Source organism: Gasterosteus aculeatus, chromosome 16 (assembly GCF_964276395.1).
Source record: "Gasterosteus aculeatus chromosome 16, fGasAcu3.hap1.1, whole genome shotgun sequence".
Lineage (NCBI taxonomy): Eukaryota > Metazoa > Chordata > Actinopteri > Perciformes > Gasterosteidae > Gasterosteus > Gasterosteus aculeatus.
Window position 1 is genome coordinate 4128129 of NC_135704.1, and position 26586 is coordinate 4154714.

The window sequence follows — 26586 nt, forward strand, 5'->3', positions numbered from 1 at the left end:
GCACAAAAAAATAAAAAAAAGGTACTTTGGCAATGAAGGCGATGTGATTCAAACCAGCACAGTCAGATACGAGCTTTGTACTCTGGAAGCTCTCACTGACTCAATGTGTCCTGTACTTGTACTGTTCCAAACTAATATTTGTACTCAAACAGCAACAGAACCTCAACGTGCTGAAACTTACAGCAAACCTCGTCCACCATAGATCACATTGAGTGTATGTTTTTAGAGGTTTTGAGGCACAGTCTTCCCTTGCAGACAGCTGTATCCATTCATGGCACTTTCACATTAAAATCCACATGAAGAGACTTAAATGAACCAGATACAAAAACAGTACATCTGACATAAGAGTAAAGTCACGACACCAAAAAGCAGCCGGTTCATTGTGACAGATCATTTCTCTGCATGATGAGAAAAGTGACGCTTCATCTACAAAATTTGGAAAATAAAACGTTCACGTCGTAACGTTCGCATCTCCTCAATGTAACGTTTGTTGTCAAAATGTGCATGAATTTGAACGCATTACTTGCTTTTCACCATTATTTTCAACAGTAAAATTCTAATTTAAAATCAGCACCAGTTGACCCATTGTCATAAATAATTTTAATCTCATTCTAGTCTTCGATCAAATCAACTAAATGAGTTTTAATTAGTGTGTGCGCGCTCTTATATTTCCATCATTGTGGGGACCAGTTTGAGTTTTAGACTTTTATGACATTTTCAAGTGTTTGATTTCCAGTGTTTTAGTCTCCCTGCAAAGTTAGTTTGGGATGAAATGAGAAGTTGAAGGTAACAGACACCGTGTCCACATGTGTGGGTGTCTTCTAGCAACTGCTCAGCAATTGATGAAGTTCCCACTTAAAGTCAGGAAAAACACCTCAAGCAATCAGGCATGTTTGTATTGTGTGTGAGTGTGTGTGTGTGTGTAGGCATGAGAGATTGATGTGATCCAGGCTTCACTCATGAACTCTTCGCTGTTTGCTTTTATTTGTCAAGTAACTTGAGTGAAGGCAAATCAGATTCGTCTTGGCTGATATGTTGAGAGCAAGAGCGCACACACACACGCGCACACACACACAAACACACCCTTTGAGACCTTTGTCCCCAGAGCGCGTTGTGACCTTTGTCCTACGTGGGACATGGCTGTGTTTGTCTGTATGTGTACATGCAGTGTAGAAAGCAGAGTCATACGATCAGTCATTGAGCACAGCGGATTTTTGCTGTGGCGACTTTACTAAATCCACCCAAACCAGCAGAACCACCGTACTCTCTAACCCCAATAAAAACAAAACATACGAGTTGGAATAAGTAGTACGTACGCTTTAAATAAACAACTGTGAGCATTGCGTCTGTGCGTGGTTCAACGTCTGTTGCATTCGTTGTATTTAATGAGTCAGCCCTCCGCTCGTCATCTTCTGTGTGATCAGAGTCAACAGGAAACGACAAAGAGACCGTTGGTGGATGTTAATGACAAACTGAAGTCTGGATGAGTGTTTGTGAGCTAGGTGAAGAGTGCACGTACACACAAACACACACACACTGTGATATTGAAGAGGAAATTGCTGTAGATGTCAACAATACTGTGAATTGTTTGAAATGCCAGATAAATATACTATTTAAACAACTATTGCTGTGTGTGTGGTCGTTTGGTCGGAGTGTCAGTGTGTGAAGAGACGTCATCCATCATCTGATACCTTCAGGCTCTCCAGGTAAACTCCTGATGCAAGAAGTCATAAATACAACTCACTGGTGCGTTCAGGGGCAGTCGGTAGGGCACGTTTACTACATGGACAGAGACAAAAGTAGTTTTTCCACATCGGGCTTCACTGAGCTGCAGAACAAAGAGGAAAGAAACAGCATGTTTACATGTTAATGTGTTCATCCGGCGGGCATTCTACTTGAGCTATGTTTATTTAATGACAAATCTGTCAATATAACATTATACTTGGCGACATAAATATGTACATTTTAAAATGCAAGTTATTGTAAATGCTGCTATAATGCATGTTTCATCTACTCGGTTACTTTTCTGCACGTACACGTGTAAGTGAAGTACATAAAACACCATGTTGCTATAATGTTGGATAATGTCTCTTTATCTCAGGGCTGTTGATTTGATTTGGCGCGTGCCGTTATAAATCAAAATAACCACATTTGACCGACCTGTTACTCATTGATCTTGTTACATGTTTATGTTTGTTGTTGTTGCTACTTTTCCACGCAAAAGCTGCGCAACAATTGCGATCAATTAAGTTCTACCTTATTCCCAACGTGTCATTTAAAAAACGGACATTGCACGTGGCGCTGAAGCTCCTTATTTTTCCGTCACTGGCTTCGCTTAAATGGTTGAGTGTGACATTTCCGAGAGTCCCTGAACGCAGCAGTGGCCGTGCGTGTGTGTGTGCGTGTGTGACGAGGAGGTGCTGCAGCTCCAGGAGGACTTTATTCCGTCCTGGGGCTCAGTGGAGGCAGCAGCCGCGCACCGCTGCACCTGATCGCACGGGATGCGTTTGGTTTACTACCCTGCACGACGCTTCGGAATACTCTTACATTTTACTTTCCGTTAGAAGCACCGGCATAACTTTGAAAAGTAAGGAGAAAACTAAACTACCGCCCATGTTACCGGGGGAATAAACTTAAGGTGGGTTTTTCTGACCCCGGGCTACGGTTGCGGAGGCTGCACATTCTCTTCAATGCCCACGTTTGAACACTCGTTTGTTTTTGAACGCACTTCCTTTGACGCGTTCTTGGCGATCCCGCGAGTCTCACGATGCGACTTTTCCCGGCGCGCGTCGGGAACAAACCGGCCCGGTAGAAATGTCACAAGGTCGTTCCATTTACCGGGACGTGACCACCGGAGATGAACTCTGCGTGGAATGCGCGGTGAATGATTGACAGCGGAGGCTCCGTCAACCTCTACGGACAGAAAGAACTAACCGCCTGGACTTCAACCTGTTTACTTGTAATCATTAAGAGTTTAAGAGAAGCGGAATGAAACTCTGCTTCTGAAGAAGAAGGAGCTTTCCTGGCATCAGCTGAAGCTTCCACCTCTATTTCATCGTTTAAATTCCCTAAACTAATCATTTCTAACATGTTTCACACGGCGGCGGCCCCGCGGCTCCTCGTGCTGCTGCTCCTGTTCCGGTGTCCCGGTCTCACGTCCGCGGCTTCCAAAGATCTGGTGTGTGAGCCCATAACTGTGCCCATGTGCAGGGGCATCGGCTACAACCTCACCTACATGCCCAACCAGTTCAACCACGACACCCAGGAGGAGGTGGGCCTGGAGGTGCACCAGTTCTGGCCCCTGGTCCGGATCCGCTGCTCGCCGGACCTGCTCTTCTTCCTGTGCAGCATGTACACCCCCATCTGCCTGCCGGACTACCGCAAGCCGCTGCCGCCCTGCCGCTCGGTGTGCGAGCGGGCCAAGCGGGGCTGCTCCCCCCTGATGAGCCAGTACGGCTTCGAGTGGCCCGAGAGGATGAGCTGCGAGCAGCTGCCCCAGCTGGGCGACGAGACCCTGTGCATGGACCAGAACAGCAGCGAGGCCACCACCCCGGCGCCGCCGTTCCCCAAGCCCACCCCGAAAGGCCGGACCAGACCCCCCAGCCCTCCGCTGTGCGACAGGGAGTGCCGCTGTCGAGACCCCCTGGTGCCCATCAAGAGGGAGTCCCACACGCTGTACGGCCAGGTCCACACCGGCCCCCTCCCCAACTGCGCCCAGCCCTGCCACCAGGCCTACTTCTCGGCCGACGAGCGCGCCTTCACCACCTTCTGGGTGGGACTCTGGTCGGTGCTGTGCTTCATCTCCACCTTGACCACCGTGGCCACCTTCCTCATCGACATGGAGCGCTTCAAGTACCCGGAGAGGCCCATCATCTTCCTGGCAGCCTGCTACCTCTTTGTGTCTTTGGGTTACATCATCCGCCTGGTGGCGGGTCACGAGCGGGTGGCGTGCGGCGCCAGCGGCAGCGTCGCCGGCGACCAGCTGCACGTCCTCTACGACACCACCGGGCCCGCCCTGTGCACCCTGGTCTTCCTGCTGGTGTATTTCTTTGGCATGGCCAGCTCCATCTGGTGGGTGGTGCTGTCCTTCACCTGGTTCCTGGCCGCGGGGATGAAGTGGGGGAGCGAGGCCATCGCGGGTTACTCCCAGTACTTCCACCTTGCCGCCTGGCTCATCCCCAGCGTCAAGACCATCGTGGTCCTGGCCCTCGGCTCGGTGGACGGGGACCCCGTGGCCGGAATCTGCTACGTGGGGAACCAGAGTCTGGAGAACCTGAGGGGGTTCGTGCTCGCGCCCCTCGTGGTCTACCTCTTCACCGGCTCACTTTTCCTGCTGGCCGGCTTCGTCTCGCTCTTCCGCATCCGGAGCATCATCAAGCAAGGCGGCACCAAGACGGACAAGCTGGAGCGGCTGATGATCCGCATCGGGCTCTTCACGGTGCTGTACACCGTCCCCGCCACCATCGTGGTGGCCTGCCTGGTCTACGAGCAGCACCACCGGCCCGGCTGGGAGCGAGCCCTGGCGTGCTCCTGCCCTTCAGAGCGCCAGCGTGCGGGCGTGGGCCCGGACTACGCCGTCTTCATGCTCAAGTACTTGATGTGCTTAGTGGTGGGCATCACCTCGGGGGTCTGGATTTGGTCAGGCAAAACCGTGGAGTCCTGGAGGAGGTTCGTGGCTCGATGCTGCCCCTGCTGGCCGCAGAAAGCAACCGCTCCGCCCTCCATGTACAGCGAGGCCAGCAGCGCTTTGACCGGACATACTGGGACCGGACTGACGTCGGGGCTCTACCACAAGGCCGCTCCATCGCATATATGAAGGGGCTGCCGCGGCTGAGCGATGACCAAACTAAAGGTATCCAAACATGGAGAAAGAGAGAGAAAGAGGACCAGCAGCTGCAGGGCCGCCTTGCTCTGAGATTTAGCTCTCACTGGAAAAAAAAAAAAACTGGACGATTGTGACAATTTAAAAAAGTACATTGGACCAGCGTAAAAAAAAAAGGGAAAAGCTCAGAGAAACAACCAGCATTGCAATTTAAGCATGAGAGAATATCTGAAAAGAGAATCTGCCTTTTGAGAAACTGACTCCAGACCAAATGCTTCTCTAGAGCGACATTTAACATTTGAACGTAACCAAGTCACGTGGATCCGTAACGAAACCACACGCGCTTCTTCCTATCCGTTTACCCTGAGCACTGAGAGAGAGAAAAACATATTTATTCATGTACATATTGTATAAAGTTGCTGTTGAAAAAGAAGGTGTATCATGTGATCTGTTTAGTTGGTGTGAGACACCACAGAAGCCAATGTTGTCTCATCTGAGTCGTATGGACTTGTACATAAATGTGCTGTTTCATGTCAATGTTTGAGTGTGATATCTGGAGGTTTTTTTTTTTATTATGTACAACGGACAAACTTTATTTGTCAAACTGCTGCGGTGCTGCCGGCGTATTTGCGGAGGGGTCTTTGTAATGATCGCCGGATGACCTCTGAGCTCCGGTCGGCTTCGTGTCGATTGAACCGACAGGTTAAAGCTGCGCGATGAAACTGAACTTGGCCTCTACCCCCATCTGCTGGTCCCCCACCCCCCTCCCCCCAAACCCCCGAGACCCTCCGTCCCATAAGGATTTGAACCAAAACTATTTAAGAAGAAGGAATACAACCAATGAAATATACGATTGGAATAGTTATTTATTCTAAATTTGTTGTGATTTCTGTTTGCTGTAAAAATGAACCTCACCTCGTCAAGCGTCACTCTGTTTCTGCTTTAATGTCACGGCCTCGACACACACACAGTTTATGTTCATGGACCGATGTTTTAAATAGTAATTTGATGACTGGATGAACTAATCAGTGGAAAACTAATCAGCAACAATTGGAATAATCCACTAATTACTACTGTCCTTTAAAGAATGATCCTTTCAGCTCCTTGAATGAAATACATTGCTGCTGTTCTCGTGTTTATTAACACTGTACACTCAGTATCTTTGCCCTGCTGGTTGGAGGAAACAAGCAATTTAAAGGAACACTCGGTGACAGGCATTTCACAAGAAAGATACAAATGGGATATTAATTCTACCCATTAGGTGGCTTTCATGTGTTCTTTTATTGGAACTATTGGACTTAAATGTTAGAGACTTGAATCAAGTTGAAATATTCCTCATTTACTGAATTTGTTATAAACAGTAATGATGTTTATGGTTATTAATTGAATAAAAGTACTAAGTGATAAACATTTTAAATCTAAAGAACATGAACATTTTCAGTTTTATATTTTAGGGGTTTGGGGAATAATCTTATAGTTGAACTTGTGGCTGAACTGAGCATTTGTCGTCATTTTCAGCAGGACGGATGATGCTTTAATCATCAGGGCTTGAGAGAACAAACTCACTGGATTTGTAAAGAACAAACTATCAAAAAAGGAAAAGTCCTCAGAGGAGCCGACGTGGTGAAAATGAAGCGTTGGAAGTGTCGGGGGTGTTCTCATTTATTGCGCGTCCATATGCTGGATGATATCTCTTATTTATTAGGCTTAATTGTGCGAGTGATGACGGATGCTGGGAAGTCTTGGTAAAAACTGACGTTTAGCTTTTTGTTTGTGTCTAAATGTAAATCTGCTCATGTTGATTGAATTCCCAAAATGGAAAACATAATGTGGATTATGAATCATATTGTGGGATTAAAACAGAGTTGATCTGTGGTTTCAAGCACATCTTGTTCCAGTATATTCGGCGTAACATGTTTGGGCAAAATTAATTTTTTATTTTTTTTAGTGGGAAAGAATCAGTCAGTCGCTGTATTTGAACGTTGCAATCTGTGCGAATGTTCTACCTGGGGAAATGATTGTTGTTAAATAATTGATGTTAAAGTCAAAAAGGGGAAAATACCTCAGTTGGAATCTCTCTGTTCAGTTGTCATGTATTGAAAACCACTTCCATTATACCCCAAACCAAGACGTGAAGGGGAACATTAAAAACCAACGAAGCATCACTCACCTCATAGGCTCCTGTTTCCCTGCAGCTTAATTTACAACAAGGAACTCAGCGGGACACCTGCACGTCTATGGAATATTCCAGTATGTGTCCTGCAGAGTAAATACTTAAATACGGTCCTTCCTCTCATCGATGTTAAGGTCTCCCACAAGTCTGCAGCTGCACCCCAATTCCAGAGTTTATGAATACAGTATTGTGTTTATCTCCAACTTCTTCCTACAATATTCGTCCTACAATATGTGCAAACCTCTGCCTTTGAGAGGATGATCAAAGTCTTGGTTGTTGGGGGGTCGGAGGGGTCTCTGCGTTCTGATTGGTGCTCGTTAAGATGCAAACTTCACCAAAGGTTGAAGACAGCTGGAGAGGTAAATAATGTCCAGGTGGACGGTCCCAACGTGGCTCGCCTCATGATCAGCTACACGACACGTAGAGAATATTGGGATAATAATATTATTATGAAGCGCTTATGTTATAAAGGATAATGTCACATCTGATGAGTGTATATCCACTAATTGATAACGTTTCAGGGGCCAGTTGTACTGGTTATACTGGCTTTGTTCCAGGCAAAATACAACACCACATTAATCACTTTAAAAAGGTCCCAGATCATAAAAACAAATGAGAAATGACCAAGAGGTTTGTTATACAGGATTAGTGTTTATTTAAAATACTTTTTTTTTTGCTCAATTAAAAACAAGACACATTTCACAGCTAAGTAGCCTACATAGTAAGCAAAAAAAGGGGGGCGGGGGGAGAGTAGCATCCTCCAGCGTCTCTGACCCCCCCCCCCTCGGTATCTATGTAGTTTATTTTTTATTTCAGCGCTGTGCCTCGGGGGTCCGGGACAAGCAGTGAACGACTCACTGACTGAAGGTCCGACGCCTCCCTGCGCATGGATCGCTTAATACTGACACGCCTGTCTGTGTGTACATGGTTTGCTCCAACTCTTCAAAAAAAGGAACTCTAACTTACAAGGGATTGCATGTTAAAACGCCGTCTCGTCCTATATTTTATTATCAACCGATTCCACGAAGACACCAAAACCAACATTGAAGTGATCCGACCATCGAGCACCATCGGTGTGCTCAGACGGACAGAACTCAGAGGGCCATAGTGTTCCTGCATTACGTTGAACACAAAGTGTGGTAGTCATAGTAGTAGACGTGGTCGTGCTAGTAGTAGTAGTAGTAGTAGTAGTAGAGTCAGTTCGGGGAAATCAAAGAACAACATTCTTGGTTTTGGTTGTCTTGTGAAATTCGGTGATGACATGTAAAATACAGAATAACACCAGGCTGCGTGGGACAATTCAAATATTACTTGGAGGGGGGGGGGGGGCTGATGTACTAAGACCAGAGCCCCCCCCCCGTCTACACCTCCTTCCCCCTCACAGATAACTGCAACAGAGCAACAAGGGTCGAGTGAGAAATAAATAAGGTGTTTGTGAAAACACTATTCGGGATCCCTCGGCTGGCACGGACCCCCGGTCGGCTCCGCGGGGGGGCCCGGCTGCCGCCCGGCCTACGACAGCACGGCGTTGGAGCGGCGTATGCCGATCAGGTTGTCGGCGCTGATGGATCGCCTCATCGCTGCTCGACTCAGGTCCTTGTACTTGTCTTCGCAAAGTCTCGAAATGGCCTGCAGAGGAAAAAACGCACGTTAGAGCAAACCGAGCGCTGCGGTTCGGTCACAATCCACCAGAACACGTCGCATCACCTCCAGTTTCTGGGCGCGCTGGTTGTTGAGAGGCTCCAGGGGGAAGCTGAGGTTGTTGTCGTCCGCCAGCTGCCGCAGATCAAAGTAGTACTTGGCGTAGACGCTGGCCGGCACGTTGATATTGAACTGGAGCAGCTCCAGGAAGTGGCGCTCCATCTCATTCCTGGAGGGGGAGGGGGGGGGGGCACAAGAGCCACCATGTCATCTTGTGTGGTGTGTACTGTCAAATCAACACAGCATGTGCTGCATTTTGTTATTCCATAGTAGTAATAATAATAATAATAAGTAAGCCCACAGGTTTACAAAGGGACCGGGGCAATAGTCACTGGCTACAACTTTGAGAAAAAGGAAAATAGCAGAATTTTGATCAGGACAACAATTGATTGTTGATTGAATTCAGGAGAAAAAAAAATATAGATTCATATTAACAAATTTGTAATTTGGGGCGATGCAAAATAAAACAAATAAATATTAAATAAATACCCAAAAAATGGACAAAGTGTAAGTCAGCAGCAGGATCTTGTGTGCACACACACTCTTTTTCAAGACTACCAGACATCATCATCTGATATCAGCCTTCATCATCATCATCATCATCACCACCGGCATGAGAAGAGCTGAGGGAGGTGGTCACCAAGGAGACGGCATCTAGGATGCTTTCTTTTTGGTCAGCAAAAGGTGGTGAGGGGTGAGTGCGAGTTGCGCATGTGATGTCTGGTCTCCCGGGGCAACTAATGGAGTGGGCGAGAGCCGGGGGCCATTATGTAGAAGCAGTGAGAGCACTTGAGAACCCCTCCTCCCCCCCTCCTCCCCCCTCTCCCTCTCCTTCCCATCAGTCCATCCAGACCTGAGCACGTTCACAAAAGACACTTCAATGACGGTGACGAAAAACAGAGCGGAGAGAGTGCGGGTCAGACGTAGAGCGCGGGAGGGGGGTGGGGGGGGTCACTGAGGGATGGGGGCTCACCAACATGCAGGCGGTGCACGCACCTTTCCCAATCACAAACAACAGGGAGGCTCTTTCAACCTCGTGCACACACACGGAACTCAAGCAATCATTGCGAGTGCAGCCCCCGGCCCCTCCAGCGGCTCGCGGCCCCCAACGACAGGAAGGAGGCTGCAGCCCTTCTCCTGTGTCTGATCTAAGTGCATCTTTGTTACATGTTTATTATGAAGAGGGCTGGCAGCATGTAGGGCCAGAATGACAACAGTGTTGAGTTTGTGGAAAATATGGAGCTCAGAAGAAAATAAAGAGACCATATTTGGACGTATTTTCATTGTGCTGTTAAATAAAAGATATGAACTATAACTGGAGATGATTTCTTCATTGAAACAAGAGCACAGAACACAACACACAGAAAAGACGTGTGATTGACAGCGGGTTCATACAATCACGAGCCATGGCTCATTGTTTCCAAAACAGCCTCTCGCGTGGTTCTGTGTAAACAAACGGTCAACAATTCATTTTCTTGAACAGTTAAACACGACAAAAAAAAGAAGAAGTCCTATTTGTGATTGATCGTACGGTTGTTTGGGGTTTTAAAACAAGGAGCAGTTACTCATAAAAAGGCGCTAGCTAACCAGCAGCAGAACGAGACCTAATTGATCCCTTTGGTTTCCATCCTCCTCCTGGAGACCAACTCACATGTCCTCCACGGTGATGTCTTTCAGGATCTGGCAGTAGTCGACGTTCCACACCGCCTGGTCATCCCACACTTTGGAAGCCAACAGGATGGCCCCCAGGACGATGCGCTTCCAGTTGGCGGGGCAGATGTCCAGCTCGGCGTAGGTCAGCAGGCGTTCCAGGTACACCTGCAGCCGGGGAAAGAGGGAAAAGCCCTGGAGGTGTGATTTGTGTGAGTCTACTGCCCTCTGCTGGGCAGCTTAGAGTTCAACCACCACCTGCTTCCACCGTCTTCTTTACGTCCAGCATCAACTATTAATTATAGCAATGGGTGTTTTTAATAGACTTTATAACAATGTCAACAATATGCTACAGACCACCGATAGAAGCAGCTTAACGACTGGTCTTGTTGTTTTGCATTATACTAAATATATATATATATATAGTATATCAGTCAGTCGGACTCACCAGGGTGACGATGGCGCACTCGGCAGTGAGCTGTGCGGCGCTGAAGAGCGTTCTCACAAAGCGATAGATGAGTTTGTGTTCTGGGCCGACGTGGGAGTAGTCGTCTGGGACTGGCTCTTTCTGTGTGGGACACGGACACGCACAGACACACACACACACACACACACACACACACACACACACACACACACACACACACACACACACACACACACACAGTCAGTGTGAAAAAAAACCAACGCGAGAAGAACCTGGACCACAGAGGTCAAAAGGGAGCCGAGAGGCTACAGCTTCATCTGTGCATAAATGATGAAATGTTTACATTCATTTGTTCAATTCAGTTTGTTTCCCTTTGTCATACATCTCGCATTAACCTAAAAGCCCAATTTGAAGCTCAGTATATTACGGTTATTTCTCTAGAAACCAAATAGATAGCGTTCTTAGAGGGGGGGGGGGTCCATTAACAACGACTGGAAAGTGATAAAATGCTCATGCGTTGCCCAAATTGCGCCTGGAGGGGGATGATGAGTGCGTTTACTTTTGGTCGGATCAGAAGCAGGCGATTCAAATGACTCATGTAAATACTGTGATTATTGGAAAAGCCACAGGAGGCTTTCAGGCAGAGAACCCGCAGAGTCATTCTGCACTCAGGGACGATCCTCTCCGCTCTACGTTTAATACGAGACACTTTCATATTATTCTTTCACATCTTTGGTCTCATCTTCCTTCCTTTTTTGCACCGTGTACATGTGGTCGATGGTTCGCATCCCACTAGGGGGGCCGTATGCGCCCACTAAGCAGTCGTCATTCCCACTGCCATTACAAAAAGAGACACGAGTGTCAGATAAAGAGACGTTGCTGTGGAATCTGTAAATGCAATGCAGATATTTATTTAAAGCCTACAGGCTCACGGAGGCTACAGCGTAAACATTCATATCTTCACAGGACGACATCTGGATCACGGAGGGAATCTCATCCACATACTCACTGATAAAGGGTGCAACTTCTCATCAAAGATGTCCAGCGACCTGTCGGAGTCCCTGAGGAGCACACACAACACGTTCATCTGTCAACACGCTTCACACACACACACGCACGCACATACATACATACGGACCGGTGTAAAAACGAGCAAATCTTATGATGCTGATCAAAGAGAACCGTGTACACGTACCGGTTTTTGATGTGGTAGTATATTGCTAACGTGACACTGGAGAAAGAGGGGGAAAAAAAAGTTAGCGTGCGTGTGTGTGTCACTCCAAAAAGATCTGCACATACTAAGCAAGGAGGCCCCGTTTTAACACAGGAGGATAATCCGAATGAAATAGCGTCCCCACAGAACACTGTTAGTACAGTATTACTCTGGGATTACCACACTGGGACGCAGTGGGATTATTTTGTGTGAGATGAGGCACTTCTGGGACAACCCGGGCCGTGGTGTGTGTGTGTGTGTGTGAGAGAGGGAGAGCCAGTGTGAAATCCTCCCACCATTTGATTGTGCTTTTGAGGTTTGGCTGGCTGACGGTGTTGTCGTCGATGAAGATGGTGGAGCAGGAGCTGTATTTCTTGGACAGCGGACCAGGCGATACCTTGAGGAGCGGAAATGGCTCCGTCAGGTGAACTCATCTCATTACATCTGCACACACTTGACCACTGAACGGTTGAACGTGTCCTAAATATCGAGGTCCGACATTATGCTCATCGTCATTAACCAACAGCTCCTATTGACGGTAGAAATAAACAATCTAGAAGCAGATCAGTTAACCTGAGAAGCGCCTTTGAATTGGCCGAACTACAGATTAAAATCCCCTCCAGGTCCGCATTCAGCTAAACACAGAATCATATTTATCATCAGCCCAACACTTACATGGCTGATATGATTGATGTGGTTGCTTTTCCTCTTGTCCCGGACTGTAAAAGAGGAGAGGCGTTACACATCTGGTACACGACCAAAGAACGCGCGTATTATTCAAATTGTCCATATACAAAAACATTTGGTACAGAATTAACACTTCATCCCCTGAAGCGGTCTCAACAAAAAACAATCATGTGATTCAGAGGTGTGTGTGTGTGTGTGTGTGTGTGTGTCCCACCGTCGGTCTGGGACTTGCTGAGGAAGATGGTGCTGGCCCGGGCGTGGTCCGACGGGTTGGACTCGGAGGCCAGCTCTGAGAAAACAACAAGTACAACGTAAGTGCTGCGCGCTGACGATCGCTTGTGGGAGACGAGCAAGTCAAAGGAGACGACAGAAAGCCATTAAGCCGCGAAGAAATAATGCGACGGGAGTCAGAACGACGGCTGCACAACAGATATTCCTTATCCGAGCGGGTCTCCGGGTCAGAGACGGCAAAAGACTCATGCATTTTAACTAGTGGACTGTTTATAATGCATGTTTTTGTGTTGTGAAGTGGGACATGATTGCTAAACTGTTTACTTTCCGATTAAAGTCCGTAGAGCATCACTTTCAGGTTTCCTTCTGTCATTATGAAAAGCAGACGCTAAACTACCAGGGACACAGAGGACTTTTGTATTAACATCGTCATCCCCCAGTGAGAAACTGTCTGGAGTGAGAATGGACGAGCGGTTGTTTATCAATGGTTTCATTAAGAATCATATTAGGACGTTTTATGATGAGGATACTTCACTGAACTGAACTGTAAATTCAGGCAATGCAAACACAGATGGCCCCGTTTGGTCCACGAGAATGACGATTGTGTTCTTTATCTAAATCCGAGCAGACGGGTTCCATAAAAGGCTGGGGATTAGGCGATGGGAGCGCTCGCCAGGCGAGGACGCCCAGAGGAGACATGAGGAATGTGGGAAGGACTGCGGGACGGATTGGGACAGCTGCTCTCAACCGGACATCGCACACAAACACACACGCTTACTCCCATGTCTCAGTATCAGTTGGTATAGTGCGACTGATTTAATGTCAAAAGCACCACATTACCACACCCGGTTTGTGCTCAAATACACACATATCCCCTATATATATATAAATATATATATATTATATATACATACACACACACACACACACACACACACACACACACACACACACAGCAAATGTTAAAGATGTTTGTTCCCGCTCCACTTCTAACTTCTGGATCCCAGGGATGTAAAACTGAGGCTGCTTAGTCAACAATGAATAAATGATGAGAGGCTTGAGATGTGACGTCAGCGAGATCAACATGAAGCTGCGGTGACCAGCTAACGTTAAATAGTGAGACGAACATGATCTTCGTGAGCGCACCGCTGGTGGTCGGAGGGCAGTGAACGCCTCATGAAGTTGTCACGCTACACATTGATCCCGTATGCGTGTCTCTTGTTGACACAGCTGTGTGTGTGTGTGTGTGTGCGCACATGGGCGGATATTTGCATGATCTGTCATTGAGTCGGCATGCTTAGATCTCATGTGAGGGAGCTCCTTCACTACGAGCCTCCCTGTAAACAAACAGCCGGGGCGTGACGTGCCAAGCACAGGAAAATGGAGCTTTAAACCATTTAAAATCTAGCACAGGTGGACGCCTACCGTCAGGGACCTCTCTGTCGCTGATGTGCTGCAGGTAGGGCACGGTGTTGTCATCGCTCACTTCGGTGCTGGTCTGGAACTCCTCCAGGCGCTCCGCCGGCTGCCTGGACGGCAGCTTGGGGCTCGACTCGGGGGAGACGCAGCATGACACGGTGTTTCCCATCGCGAGGCGGGCGTAGGCTTCACACTATTGCAGCCGAGGACGAGTAGTGCGGCGGTGTGTTGCTAGCTAAAATGAGCCCGCCACAGCTTCGTGAACATTACCGGGCTTTCGGCGCTATTAGCACGGTGCTAAGTGAGCGTGCTAAGTCGCCGCTGTCCGCCGAATCCGTGGAATCGCGTTCCTGTCCATTTGAGGGTAACGTCCCGTTGTGTAGTTTAACAGCCAAAGGAGCCGGACAACACAGATTCACCCCGCTGTAGATCGGTAAATCGTGTTATTGCAATATCAACCAATAGCTGTTCATTAAATGTAGGGAGTCGCCAATGCATTCATTCATTCAACATGCTAGTTTCGCTGCGAGGTAACGTTAGTTAACTAGCATTGTAGCAGGCTAGCAGACTAGTTAGCATGTATCTTTAACTTTCTATTCCACATGGAAAAACACAGTGCAAAAATAAATGTTATCTAAAAAAAATACAAAGTCGACGACGATTTAAAACCTGCCAGATTCTGGCAAAAATATTTTCACGAGATGTTCTAAGTAATCGCGCAAACCGGGTCGGCGCCTAGCCAAATCTAGCCCGTGGTTTGTGCGGCCTCCAATGGAAAAGGAAGGTAGAGAGAAACATCCGAGACTTTAGGCCAGAGTCTCAATGACATCAGGTTGACTAAGCCTGGTTTCAGTTCTTCATTAGGTAAACAGGTCTAGTTACTGGTCTTGACTCCCCTATTGGTGCCTGCACCCCGTCAGATTCGTGCTGGCTCTAGTCCGTGACACCGCCGCCATCTGTTGCCGGAGCTGACATACGTCCCCCGCATATGTTGTAGCCCCTCCTACCCAGAGATTCCATTCATTCCCATTGGCTGACAAATCAAAACACTGCCCTTGTGGAGTCGCACATTGGTTGAAGCAGCTGTCTGTTACAGACGATTTAAACCGATGAAGTGTATTTACCACACTACTATTTCTGTATCGTCACCGACCCACACCCTTTTTTGAGAGTGGAAACTGAAGCCGGTCCCTCTATTCCGCATCAACCTGCCAATCAACATTCCTCCTCATTCAATCAATATCACACGTATCTGGTCGTAAGATTAGTTTCCCCCGAAACTATAGTTAAGTTACTTCCTGAGAAGACTTATTTCTCGAAAAACGTCAAGTCTGCATGGAAATGAAAAAAACAAAACGTTTGAAACGTCATCTTACTGCTAACTCTGTCTCTCATAAGCAGACTGTTTATTAAACAATAATTCATAACAATCTTCAAGAGTAGTTTATTGCAATATTACAAGTGTTTACAAAAGAAGGATGTAATGTCAGAATAACAGCATTTTACAATAAAGGGCTGGTACAGTTTTATACTGTGACAACGTTGAAACGAACGCTACACAACGCATCGCATGTTGACGTCGTCAACGAGATGCTATACAAGATGCGGCATTTTCAAATTGATAACTTGTAAAAGTGGCAATATAGAAACTGATCACATTAAAAGTTAGAAAAAACATTATTATAACGGTTCTAGAATGTCTCTATATACTTTTACACACACGGATATCAATCGGTTTCATGCACAGGTGCGGCCCGTGGGTATAAATCGCTCTGGCACAGACATTAAACACTTTTGGTTTGGTTGGAACAATGTAATTAAACAAAGAAAAGAGAGATTATTAATATGTTGCTGTTTTTTTTTCAGCACCAGCACGACATGCGTGAATTGCAAGAGGTGGAAATTATTTTACAACACGTTTTATCTCATAATCTCCGGTGTTAATGTAGTCTTGAGCAGTTTGAGAGCTCTGCAGTCCCACGCGGACATTTTAACCCACTAAGATGATTTATTCAAATCCTTCCGAGTGCTGCTGTGATCATTTCAGCTGATTCAACCCTTTAATCCATGATACATTACACATACATAAACTGTACAATATCAACATGTTGAAAACAAGAAAAATGAAAACACTGTGAACTGATGATGTTTGTCAAACGAGATGTAAAAGAAACTAAATTAATTTGTAAGGAGCACACTGGTGCCCCCAAATTTCCTCCTGGCTCAGGGCCTGGAGGTTCTGAACTGGCTTCTGTAGCTTTCAAATGAATGAAAATCAACCAAAGGCGTAATTTGTCATCACAGTCCAGACATATGTCCACTCTGTGAGCCCGCGAGGTTTCAACCATCAGCAGTGAGCTGGAGGAAACAATAATCATTTCCTTAACAATCGAGTACTTTGTACCCGAAAACTGTCAAATTCTTTTGGTTCAGTATTAGTTTTCTTCTTTAAATCAGTAAATAATTAGCGTAATACTTATATTGTATCTTTAATTAAAATCAAGTTCAACTGGAAGTACCTTAAAATAAACTTGTGCTTTCATTCGATGAATTGGAGGATATAAAAACAGTTCTTAGAGGGGAGATTCCTGCTGACATAAAAGCACATTTCCATTCAAAAACACAGTCTGCAAACACCAAATGTTCTGTGCGGTTTTCAAAGGAACAAATAATAAAACCAGATGTGTGTTGTGGACCCCGACTCCTCGCCGATCCAGAGCCCAGCGCTCCACAATACAACCAGCAAAGGCCTTTTCCTCACACGTAGCTGCCGTGGCCTGGTGGATTACACACGTACACTGTGTACATTAATGCCTGTTACAAATATGCAAAACTTGGTTTCATCAAAGCCGTAAAAATTTCAAATGAACCAAAATACACAAGGTCTACACATGCCGCATGTCCATGTACAGTAATATAAAAAAATAAATGGACCAGTACCTACATGTATCTTCTCGAAAAGCACAGTCCTATATAAGATAACATGGATCATTAGTGTTGAGTTTGTATTTTTGTAGCAGATTCCTTCTGTGGATTTCACAAAGAATCGGCTATACAATTGTTTAAATGGCTCCGCCATCTCGCATCCTGTCGGCATCCGTGTTTAACCAGCGTTGGATTGACAGATGTTGCAAAAAAAAACAAAAAAACAGACACAATATTGTAAACAAAATGTCACGTTGAAATGCTAACTTTGATTATGGTGTTTTGCCTTTTGACCCCAAAGCTGGCGTTTCCTGCGGCGATGAGACGACCGAACATCGAGGTCTCTGCTGCTTACGAACCCAACAAATGTGCTTCTGTACCACCTGGTTATTGTCTTTTTCTTTAGATGCTAATCTTTCTACTCACCCAGCTGTATCCATCACCAACCTGGGTCTACATATAGAGATGTATACGTACAGACATACATGTCATTAGAATGGTGCTTTGCCCTAAAGAGCTACTTGAATGCAGAACCGTGTCCACTGCTGTTGCAACAATCTGATTTGTTTTCACCTCCAAATAATGCGCTTAAGATAAAACGGAGCCTTGTGTTGCTGAAGTCAGTAAGCAATGTTACTTTGACTGATGGGAATTTTGTTAGTTATAAATATGAAAAGTTGTAAAAACAACTCTTAAAGCTTGCAAATGGTCTCGTTTTGGTAGCACCTCCGATGAGCGTCTGCTGCCTGTGAGCAGAGAAACAATGCTGAGTCGCTATAAACCGGGACGTCCCAGTAGGATTCGCTCCTTTATTAACAATCCGCTGTCTGCCGACAAACCTCCGCCTTAAAGATCAACAGTTGGTGACATCTTTTTTTTTTTTTTTTTTTTACAAATACTTGTTTGTGTCCAATCAGTTGTACAGTCCGCTACACTAATGGTCACATGTCTGAAAAGGTTTACGTGGATCAAGTTGAGAATCATAATTCATTCTGAAACTGTCTGAACTCGCCTGATACCGAAACGCCACATAGTTGTAGGATAAAGCCGCATATCCTCAGCATGGTTTTTGTGTATTAAGTAGTATTGATAATCTGTGTTTCTTAGTCATAGTTTGGACCACTTCACTGTTTGACTGAACTCACTATTGTGACTGTAAAGTTAAACTGTAAAAATCCCCATTTACATTTCAACTAACTGTTCTACGTAGGAGCTCCAGGTAACCATAGCAACAACGGTGATGCTTTAAGGGCAGCTTGTCGAGTGTTATTGCTTTAATACAGTCCAAGGAGGCCGTCGAATATGAGCAAGTCCACCATTTAGTTTTTTTTTTTTTAAAGGACAGGACCTCGTGCATTGGACTCTGCAGTGGACCGTTATCCAGCCGGGTATCTCGACGACGGCAGCGAAGGGCACAGTGTTCCACTAACTTGTTAGCAGCCGTGTGCAAAGTAGAAGGCCGGCAGTCTTTGAAGAGAAATGAAACGCCACTCGGCCGGTATTGGCGTTTCGGCTCCACAAACTACTCGGATTTATGGCAGTAAAGGTCTTTGAGGGCTTTCAGCTCTTCAATTAGTGTCTTGTTTTGGTTCTCCAGGACGGCCACGCGGTTCTCCAGACACTTGACGTACTCCTTCTTCTTCCTGCGACATTCCCGCGCCGCCTCTCTGTAGGAAGGAGGAGACACAGGCTTGTCTTTCCGATTCACATTCGGGGGGGTGGGGGGGGTGAGGCGAGAGGGGAGGGAGGAGGGGAGGGGGGGTGGGGCACTTCGATGAACGCTGCATCGTTTATTTACCATCATCCGGTTGTCTGTGTTTTCATACCTGTTCTTCATGAGGCGGACTTCCCGTTTGCGGGTCACCTCCACGGTGGCGCCCTGGGTGGGCAGGGCTGGGGAGGAGGCCATGACCACCCCCGGGGCGAGGGTGCTAGCGGGGGCCGCTCGGATCTGGTAAGCTTGGACGTCACCGGAGGCGGCTGAAAGACGAGTGTCACATTTTGAGAATCGTCAAATGTCCAAAAAGGCCCGGCGAGGAGGGGAAGGAATAACATTTCTTTCTTTCTGCCGGGATATTTAATTAAATACACACGTAGATTCAACAGTAACGGATCCAGACAACAGATGCAGCCCCGTCACGCACAGCGCGCCCACCTTGGACCACCACCTGGTTACTGGGGACCAGTATCTGCTGGCCGTCGCTGGTCTGCGCGTACTGCAGGATGGTGGCTCCGGGCTGGGCGGTTGCTCCCGCGTTGGTCATGGTCAGAGTCTGGAGGCCCTGGACTCCGTCCGTGCCGTTGTTGGCCAGCTGAATGGCTCCACCCTGTGTGATGGCGACTGCGCGTTGGATGAGAGGGCACAAAGGAAAAGGAATGAAGCGCGAGACACAAACTGTACGTTTGCTCAAAAGTGTGATCCGCTTTCATCGAGTAAACAACTTGCTACTTTACTGAAGAGAAGATGAAGCTGACGGATGCACGTGTCCTCCTAATAGTTGAGTCCATCCCATCCAGCACGTTTTAAATGAGATACAACCTGCTCATGTCTTTGTATCAATACAAAACAACAAAAAATTGGCCGAGACTCGTCGTCATCTGGGCCGTTTGTTGTGTTTGCCCGCACGTCATCAGCCATCACCTACTGTATTGGCCGCTGCTGGTCTGGTAGATGGGCGTGGGCACGGTGACGGTGGTGATTGAGTGTGTGGCGGCCACAGCGGACGAATCCTCCTCGGCCCTCTCCTCCTCGATGCGGGGGACGCCCGGCGCGTCGGACGAGAGGTCGTTGAGGATCTTCCTGTCGGGGGGGAAAGAATTCCATCATCAGAGATTACGAGGAACGACGTTTTCTCACAGTGAACAAGCCGGAACAGGATTCCATAGGAAGAAAATGAAAAGGAGCTGAACATCATGAGTAAAAGAAAAAAGAGTTTTGTGTTACAATGTGTTTTATTAATTATATGAAGCATGTTCATAGATGCAGCTTGAAGCCATTTGAAGCAAGCGTTTGATTTTGTCCCATAGTTGAGGATATTAAAAGTGTTTTGCTGGGCAGGTACAGATACACACACACACACACTACCTGTATGAGGGGCGTCGTGACAGAATCTCTCTGCGCTTCTGGGAGTCAGTGACACTGTCTACGGACTCCTGTGAATCCTCACTTTCTGCTAGGCTGGAGATCTGGAACAAACCAACAAACCCTCTGACTTCATGTTCTTTAAATTGTGGCTAAAACGAGTGCTTGTGTGTGTGTGTGTGTGTGTGTGTGTGTGTGTGTTTCACCTGCACGGTCTGGATCTGCGGGGACTGGATGACGGACGGCTGTGCGGCCTGGATCACGCCGTGGACCTGAACCGTCTGCCCATTGGGAAGCTGAACCAGCGTCACCGTGGGGCCGGTTGCCGAGACGTGGCCTGTTGTCATGGTTACCTGAGAATTCAGAGAGGACGTGAGTCGTGCTGCCTGCCGCGTGCGGATTTAAGTAAAAACTGTGTTTTTCTTCATTTTACGTTCAAATTCATTGACCGCAAAATGTTGGAGTAAAGCCCCTGAACCTGGTGGCGAAACGCCACCTCTTCAACACCCCGACGGCGGCCATGCGCCCGGTTACCTGCGCCAAAGTAGCAATCTGTGCCTGGGTGATGTGCTGGGTCTCCGTCTCGCTCACGGCAGTCTCTGCCCCCTGCTGAACCTCCACGGATTCCATCTCTATCGGCCGGGCTGAGGAGGAACATTTGGGGAGAGGACGTTAAAAAAAAGAAACAAAGCGCTTCAGCCGCCGCATCTCTTCATCACGATCCCAGATGGCACAAAATAAAAAATGCACAAACAAAATCCCAAAAGCAAGGTCACTAAAAGCAGTAAAACAGTTTAGGGAAAATATATATTTTTGAATGAAGAATATTGACCTACAGTTGAAATGAATACCATCTGTCTCCTAACCGAGAACATTGGTAGAACATGTTAGGATGTTATTTTATGGCAGTTACACCAAGTGATGTTGCTTCATCAAATGGACAGTGCCAAACCACAATCACACTGACCAGGTACCAGTGCCGTAGGTTTGATTCCCGCGTTGAATCCAGGCCGACTCCGTTAACATTGTAACAATTCAACTCATCGACTGAACTGTCAAACCGCTATGAAAAAGGGAATCGGCCTAAAGCCACAGCACAGGAGCTCCTCTAAAGCCCCCCGACACGCCATATTAAAGCGCACATGAAAGACACCGCCGGTTTAGCAACCACACTATAAATTAAAGCGGAATAATCAAACGACCGTATCGTCACCAACGATACCACAACCCCCAATCCCGGCGTCCCAAAGTGAGAACATTTACAACCGTTCAACTAGCGGAAGCCCCCCCAACCGGTGCCCCCTTCCCTGCACCATCACGGACGGTGAGCGAGGAGGCTCCCGAGCAGCGTGCTTTGAATCTGATTCACTCCTGTCTTCAGGCTCTTTAATATTAACTTCAGACGTCTGAAGAAAAGCTTCTTGTATTCTTTCGTTCAGAAGGAATGCTTTCGTCCTGCTAACTGTCGCCAGATCTGTTACCGTATCAAATCTTCGTGGTTGTTGTTTATGTTCTGCTCGATGGGGAAACGTTGACGTGAATGTTTGTCTTCTGCTGCACCTCCACAGCAGCAGTGGTGAAGCGCAGCATGGAGTCATGGCCGAATGTGTGCACTGGATGACAACATCTGGATCTGGATGGCGCTGGACCAAATGTCACAACATGTGTTAAAACAGCTCAGAACAATGACGACTGATGTTGAAAATTCGTATCGGATAGTTCCATTTCTGCAGCTGAGCTCTTTTATCAGTTTACTGCGCCACAGATGACGCGATAAACAAGCTTTTTCTCTCCTAATGAAGATAAGCAAGTGGCAACTGTGATCACTACAACCGGGATGTTGTTTTTCTCCTTTCATGCGTTACTGAAATAATGAGAAGAGCGATTTGGCAATAAATTATGTTTTAAAATAAAAGTTCCATGTATGTTTCAATATATATATTAAGATTTTTTTTTTACAGTAAAGTACTTGAAATACAGAATAAAATAAAAGTAATGAGAACAGATGTTTCAGATGGAGACATAAAAATGAAAACCACATTTATGAACCTTGTAGTGCTTATTTATTGTAGACGTGTAAATTTCCCTCCACAGACATTCTTGTTGTTGTCGTTGGTTGTGTAACAGTGGATTGCATTTCACATCCAGGTATTTATACCAATACTGAATGTGCTGTGGGAACATATGAGAAAACTTAGAGGAGGAACACGGAGTTCCAGTTTGCGTGCATGAATAGTACTCGTGGAGTAAATGTACTTTCTACCACTGATCACACGCTGCGGGATTCACCAGCAAAGCCGAGATATGAGAGACTAACTAGCCAGAAGACACTTTAAGCTCTTATTGTGAAACTCCTCATTCATCGCCGCGTGGAGCTTCAGGGCTCGCGGGTCGGACCTCGAGCGGCAGGGCGCGTGCTCGCGTGGGGACGCGCGGTGCGTCGCTCCTCTCCTCGCTGCATGATTGGCTTTGCTCATTTCTCCCTCTGCTTTTCAAAACATCACTCGTGTGACAGCGTGAGCCACGTGGCCGGGGCGCCGCCCCCCCCGCCCGCCCCCCCGGGACGCACACGCCGGCCCCGGGAGACGGGGCACATGTAACCACGGGGGTTTTGGGGAAATGAAGTAAAGACGGGCATTTTTTTTTTTAAACCAAACGCGACGTCCTGCGGAAAAAACTCGCAATTTCTAATATGGAGTGTGAATGAATGGGAAACACGAGACGGTTGTAAATGTGAGCGGGAAACCAAAAAAAAATCGGAAACATCGAATTAAATCGCGCCAGAAGCAGAAATAAATGAGCGTGTCGCTGATGGTCGGGGTTCAATGCGCCGTGTATCTAGGAAACGGCGCAAGAAATGTGCGCATAAATCGGCGCATTAAAGCATACTTTGACAGGGGACTCCAAAAAAAAACCCACTATAGTGCTTTCACGGTTTCTAGCGTGTTAACACACAAACGGTCCCTCCTGGGTCGTTACGAAAAAGCCGCACAGTTTGCACCGTTTCTCCAAAACCGCCGCAGCCTCCCCTCCCTCCACCCTGCTCCAAACACACCGCGGCGCCATGATCTCTTTGTTTCCTTCGGGCCGAACCCGACCAGACCGACCCTTCGCACGCCGCTCCCTGAGCCCCGGACACCGCTGCGTCCTTACCGGTACGGGCTCCCTTCGTCACTCCCGGGCCTCCGGAGCTCCACTTTTATTCTGGCCGACACGTAAGAGCCCGCGTCAGGCTACACCTCCGCCGCGTCACCGGGAACAACAACACGGAGATTGGAGAAGGACGAGACAGCAGAAGGCGACGCCGGCCGGAAATGGCCGACGTCGGGCCGGAGAAGAACGGAAAATACCGAAAAGGAGCGGAACATAACGAACCCCTCCCGCCTCGTGAATGGGTTCACTTTAATAACAGGAAACGCTTTTTAATATATACTATACCATTTTTACAATCTGGCAAATAAAAATAGATAGATTGTAAAACTAGTATTGATTGCGTAGACGATTTCAGTGAGGTTTGTAACTAAATACATTTCATCAAGTACTGTTTCATGAGTATTTATATGTTTATACTACATTCAAGTTCTACACACGTTCTTTTATTAACACTAGGTACTCGGTAATTCTATAAATCGGGTAATACATTGTGATATATTCTTATAAATAATCTTAAGTACTTTTGTGAGTGTGAACAAGTAGTTTTACTATTGATACCTCCATGTAAGTAGAAGGTTGGGCAGCCTTCTCCTTTCACTACTGGAAAGTCTCCAGTGAAGTGGGAAATCATCAAGGGGAACCAATACATTGCTTCTGGTGAGAGAAATGACCATTTTAATTTGTGTTTGTATCCCCCCGTTATCCGCAGCATCAACCTGTACCGAGGCAGATGTTTCAGAATGAGATAAGTGTATACTGGTCTTACCCATATGAGCTATAGGCACCGGTTACCAAAGGGGGGGGATACATGTTTTGTTGTTGGGTGGCCTAATCAATTACAGACCTGCAGAAAGGAGGGGTCACACGTGTTGGAAACTCAACCACCAGGCCTGTTGGGTCAGAAATAGGACCCTCGCTGTGAGGTTACGGTGCTTTAACCGCTCCGCCACCATGGCACCATCTGGCTGGTCTTCATCATCCAGATCACAAACCTGGTATCCGACCCCTCCACAGACACTACATTCAACGCTATCCACCCACACGCCTCCACGCTGTATGGATACTTGCAGAATTGTAATACAAAAAAGACGTTTTTACATTTCAGAGTAGCAAAAGCACAAGTGTAAATAATCAAATGAACAATGGCTGAATTCCATTTAGCTGCTGCAGTTTCAGGGTCCAGGAAGTGGTCTCTGGCTCACAGCGACCCTGGAACCGAAGCGAGCTCCATCGCTGCCGTTGTTAGCGGCTCCTGTGCGTTTCATGCCAAGTCAAAATGTCTGCTGTGACCAGGGCCTCGGTGAAGGCGCTCTCCCTGTGACCACCAGAGGGAAGCAGGAGACCTTTTCAAAGCACACAGCGGCGGCGAGGAGCTGCAGGAACACGTTCAAGCAATGCGCCTCTACGCGCATCCCGTCATTTCATGGGATTGTGGCACATTTGACCAAGTTATCGCCTCCAACCAACCGGGGTCTTGAATCAGATTTGCTGCCATACCTGATCCCCATTGTGTGCACCAGTACGTCTCAGGATGGGTTACTTCAAGGAACCCCTGGTTTCAAAATACACCCAATGCTGGAGGCAGCATTACCGTGCCTCGGGTACAAATATGATATAAATATAATCATTCTTCAGATGTGACATGGATTCCCAAGCAAGAACAAAAGGTTTTCAGTTGATATTATTTCATTTTCAATGTTTTTTCCCTTCCAAGGCTCTGAGTGTATATCATCATATGCAGTCTTGACAGGATTCCGCACACAGATGGAGCCTGTTTTTTTGACTTTCTCCTCTTCTCCCTCGTCTCCCCAGATGGCGGCGCCTCAGTGCTGTGCAAACTCCCCCCGACCATGTGCTCCCGAGGTCTGCCTCCCCCCCCTCCTCCCCGGCGACAGGGAGGAGAGAGAGAGAGAGAGAGAGAGAGAGAGCTGCTGGCGTGTCATCGCGCAGATACGCAGAGTTTATCAAGGCAATTCCTTTTATAATCCTCCTGATGCTCGTTGCCGGTGTTTTATCTGTTTAATAGCATTTTACTGCAATGCGCCGTAAAGAACACCCTTTTTATTGTGACACCGAACACATTGTTTGGGGAATTGACCCTGCCTGGGTAATGAAAAGCAGCGTATTTGTAGCCAGTTGGAGAAAAAAAGAAATTCAAAAAAATGAAGGATGGGGCGAGGGAGGGAGTGGGTGGAGGAGGGGGGGGGGCGGCAATTTGACCCAAAGAGGAGAGGAGGAATATTTTACGAGGCGGGGGAGGAAGCACGTCCCATTAGGGGTTTCATCATGGCTGGTTTTTAGTTGTCATCTGGTTTTGCAGGATTGTCGTCCTTTAGTTAACATTCAACATAAAAAAAAAAAACAAGAGCGCCACATGTTTAATGCCGTGCGCTTAAGTGCCATTATGCAACATATATCAATTACAATTAATACCAGCCGTAAGAATACATTTAGAAAATATGACAATAAATCAAGGAGGAAACCTGTAATAAACTTGAGAGGAGACACATAATGAGCACAGAGGCTTCTGCACATAACGTCTATCGAACCCTACGACCCCCCCCCCCCCCCCCCTCCCACCCCCCCCCCCCCCCTCAGACAAGCAGAATATCTGCTCTGAACGTGTTCATTCCTGCAGAGGCTTGGAGAGTGTGAGTGAGTCCTGGAGGTGCTCTGGTTGCACGTGGGCATAGCAACCTGATGCGTGAACGCCGCCGCGTGGCTCGCCCCCGGTTGCCTTGGTTCTCTGGACCGGCTCCTGGAGTTGAATGTGGCCCATGTTTGGAAACTAAATGCCGGAGCTTAAAGATCCGCTCGGGGGGGTCAGGAACAGCTGGAGGTGAAAGAACAGTGCGGGGGGGGGGCTTGTTGGACAAATGACAACACACGTTGTTTTCCCCTCCAGAACCACATGTTTCCTGATCTGGTGGCACTAAAAAAAACTACTCAGATTAGCTGAAGGACTCGTATATTCTAACAAAACGATGCATTGACTGGCCGACATCATCCCTCATGATCCCCTCGAAGCCAGAGGCGGCGTCTGTATCCTCAGACTCTGTCTCCTCTGCACTGTTGTATCATTTTCCAGAGTTCTGACGACATG

General features: G+C 47.2%; 3 protein-coding genes and 1 long non-coding RNA gene across 4 annotated transcripts; 2 read left to right on the forward strand and 2 right to left on the reverse strand.

Moving 5' to 3' along the window:
• The first annotated feature begins 2381 nt into the window (after positions 1-2381).
• fzd5 (frizzled class receptor 5) lies at positions 2382-6251 on the forward strand. Its single transcript, XM_040201113.2, has one exon. It carries the CDS (start codon positions 3089-3091, stop codon positions 4814-4816), a length of 1728 nt encoding a protein of 575 aa, XP_040057047.2. The 5' UTR covers positions 2382-3088; the 3' UTR covers positions 4817-6251.
• A 1375-nt stretch (positions 6252-7626) lies between these two features.
• On the reverse strand, positions 7627-15333 carry ccnyl1 (cyclin Y-like 1). The gene is made up of 10 exons (XM_040201114.2): positions 14330-15333; positions 12888-12962; positions 12662-12705; positions 12283-12383; positions 11969-12004; positions 11783-11834; positions 10795-10914; positions 10348-10514; positions 8703-8865; positions 7627-8624 (listed from the first exon to the last, which is right to left on the reverse strand). Exons 1-10 carry the CDS (start codon positions 14490-14492, stop codon positions 8508-8510), a joined length of 1038 nt encoding a protein of 345 aa, XP_040057048.1. The 5' UTR covers positions 14493-15333; the 3' UTR covers positions 7627-8507.
• Positions 15334-15751: 418 nt separating this feature from the next.
• On the reverse strand, positions 15752-23729 carry creb1b (cAMP responsive element binding protein 1b). Its single transcript, XM_040201116.2, has 8 exons — positions 23484-23729; positions 20865-20974; positions 20537-20683; positions 20334-20434; positions 19894-20048; positions 19404-19589; positions 19075-19228; positions 15752-18915 (listed from the first exon to the last, which is right to left on the reverse strand). The coding sequence occupies exons 2-8, from the start codon at positions 20958-20960 to the stop codon at positions 18771-18773; spliced, it is 984 nt and encodes a 327-aa protein (XP_040057050.1). The 5' UTR covers positions 20961-20974; positions 23484-23729; the 3' UTR covers positions 15752-18770.
• On the forward strand, positions 20568-22257 carry LOC120833725 (uncharacterized). The gene is made up of 2 exons (XR_005714376.2): positions 20568-20702; positions 21899-22257. It is a non-coding gene; the product is annotated as an uncharacterized LOC120833725 (long non-coding RNA).
• Positions 23730-26586: the final 2857 nt, after the last annotated feature.

Excerpts from the sequence above, each read along its gene's own strand:
- ccnyl1 (XM_040201114.2), bottom strand. The coding sequence starts at position 14,492 with ATGGGAAACACCGTGTCATGCTGCGTCTCCCCCGAGTCGAGCCCCAAG. Across the intron at positions 12,706-12,887 it reads CAGCAAGTCCCAGACCGACG|TCCGGGACAAGAGGAAAAGC; the intron begins GTGGGACACACA and ends CCTCTTTTACAG. Across the intron at positions 8,866-10,347 it reads GACATCACCGTGGAGGACAT|GAATGAGATGGAGCGCCACT; the intron begins GTGAGTTGGTCT and ends CTCCCCCTCCAG.
- fzd5 (XM_040201113.2), top strand. The coding sequence starts at position 3,089 with ATGTTTCACACGGCGGCGGCCCCGCGGCTCCTCGTGCTGCTGCTCCTG.
- creb1b (XM_040201116.2), bottom strand. The coding sequence starts at position 20,960 with ATGGAATCCGTGGAGGTTCAGCAGGGGGCAGAGACTGCCGTGAGCGAG. Across the intron at positions 19,590-19,893 it reads GACCAGCAGCGGCCAATACA|TCGCCATCACACAGGGTGGA; the intron begins GTAGGTGATGGC and ends TCCAACGCGCAG. Across the intron at positions 19,229-19,403 it reads TAACCAGGTGGTGGTCCAAG|CCGCCTCCGGTGACGTCCAA; the intron begins GTGGGCGCGCTG and ends CTCGTCTTTCAG.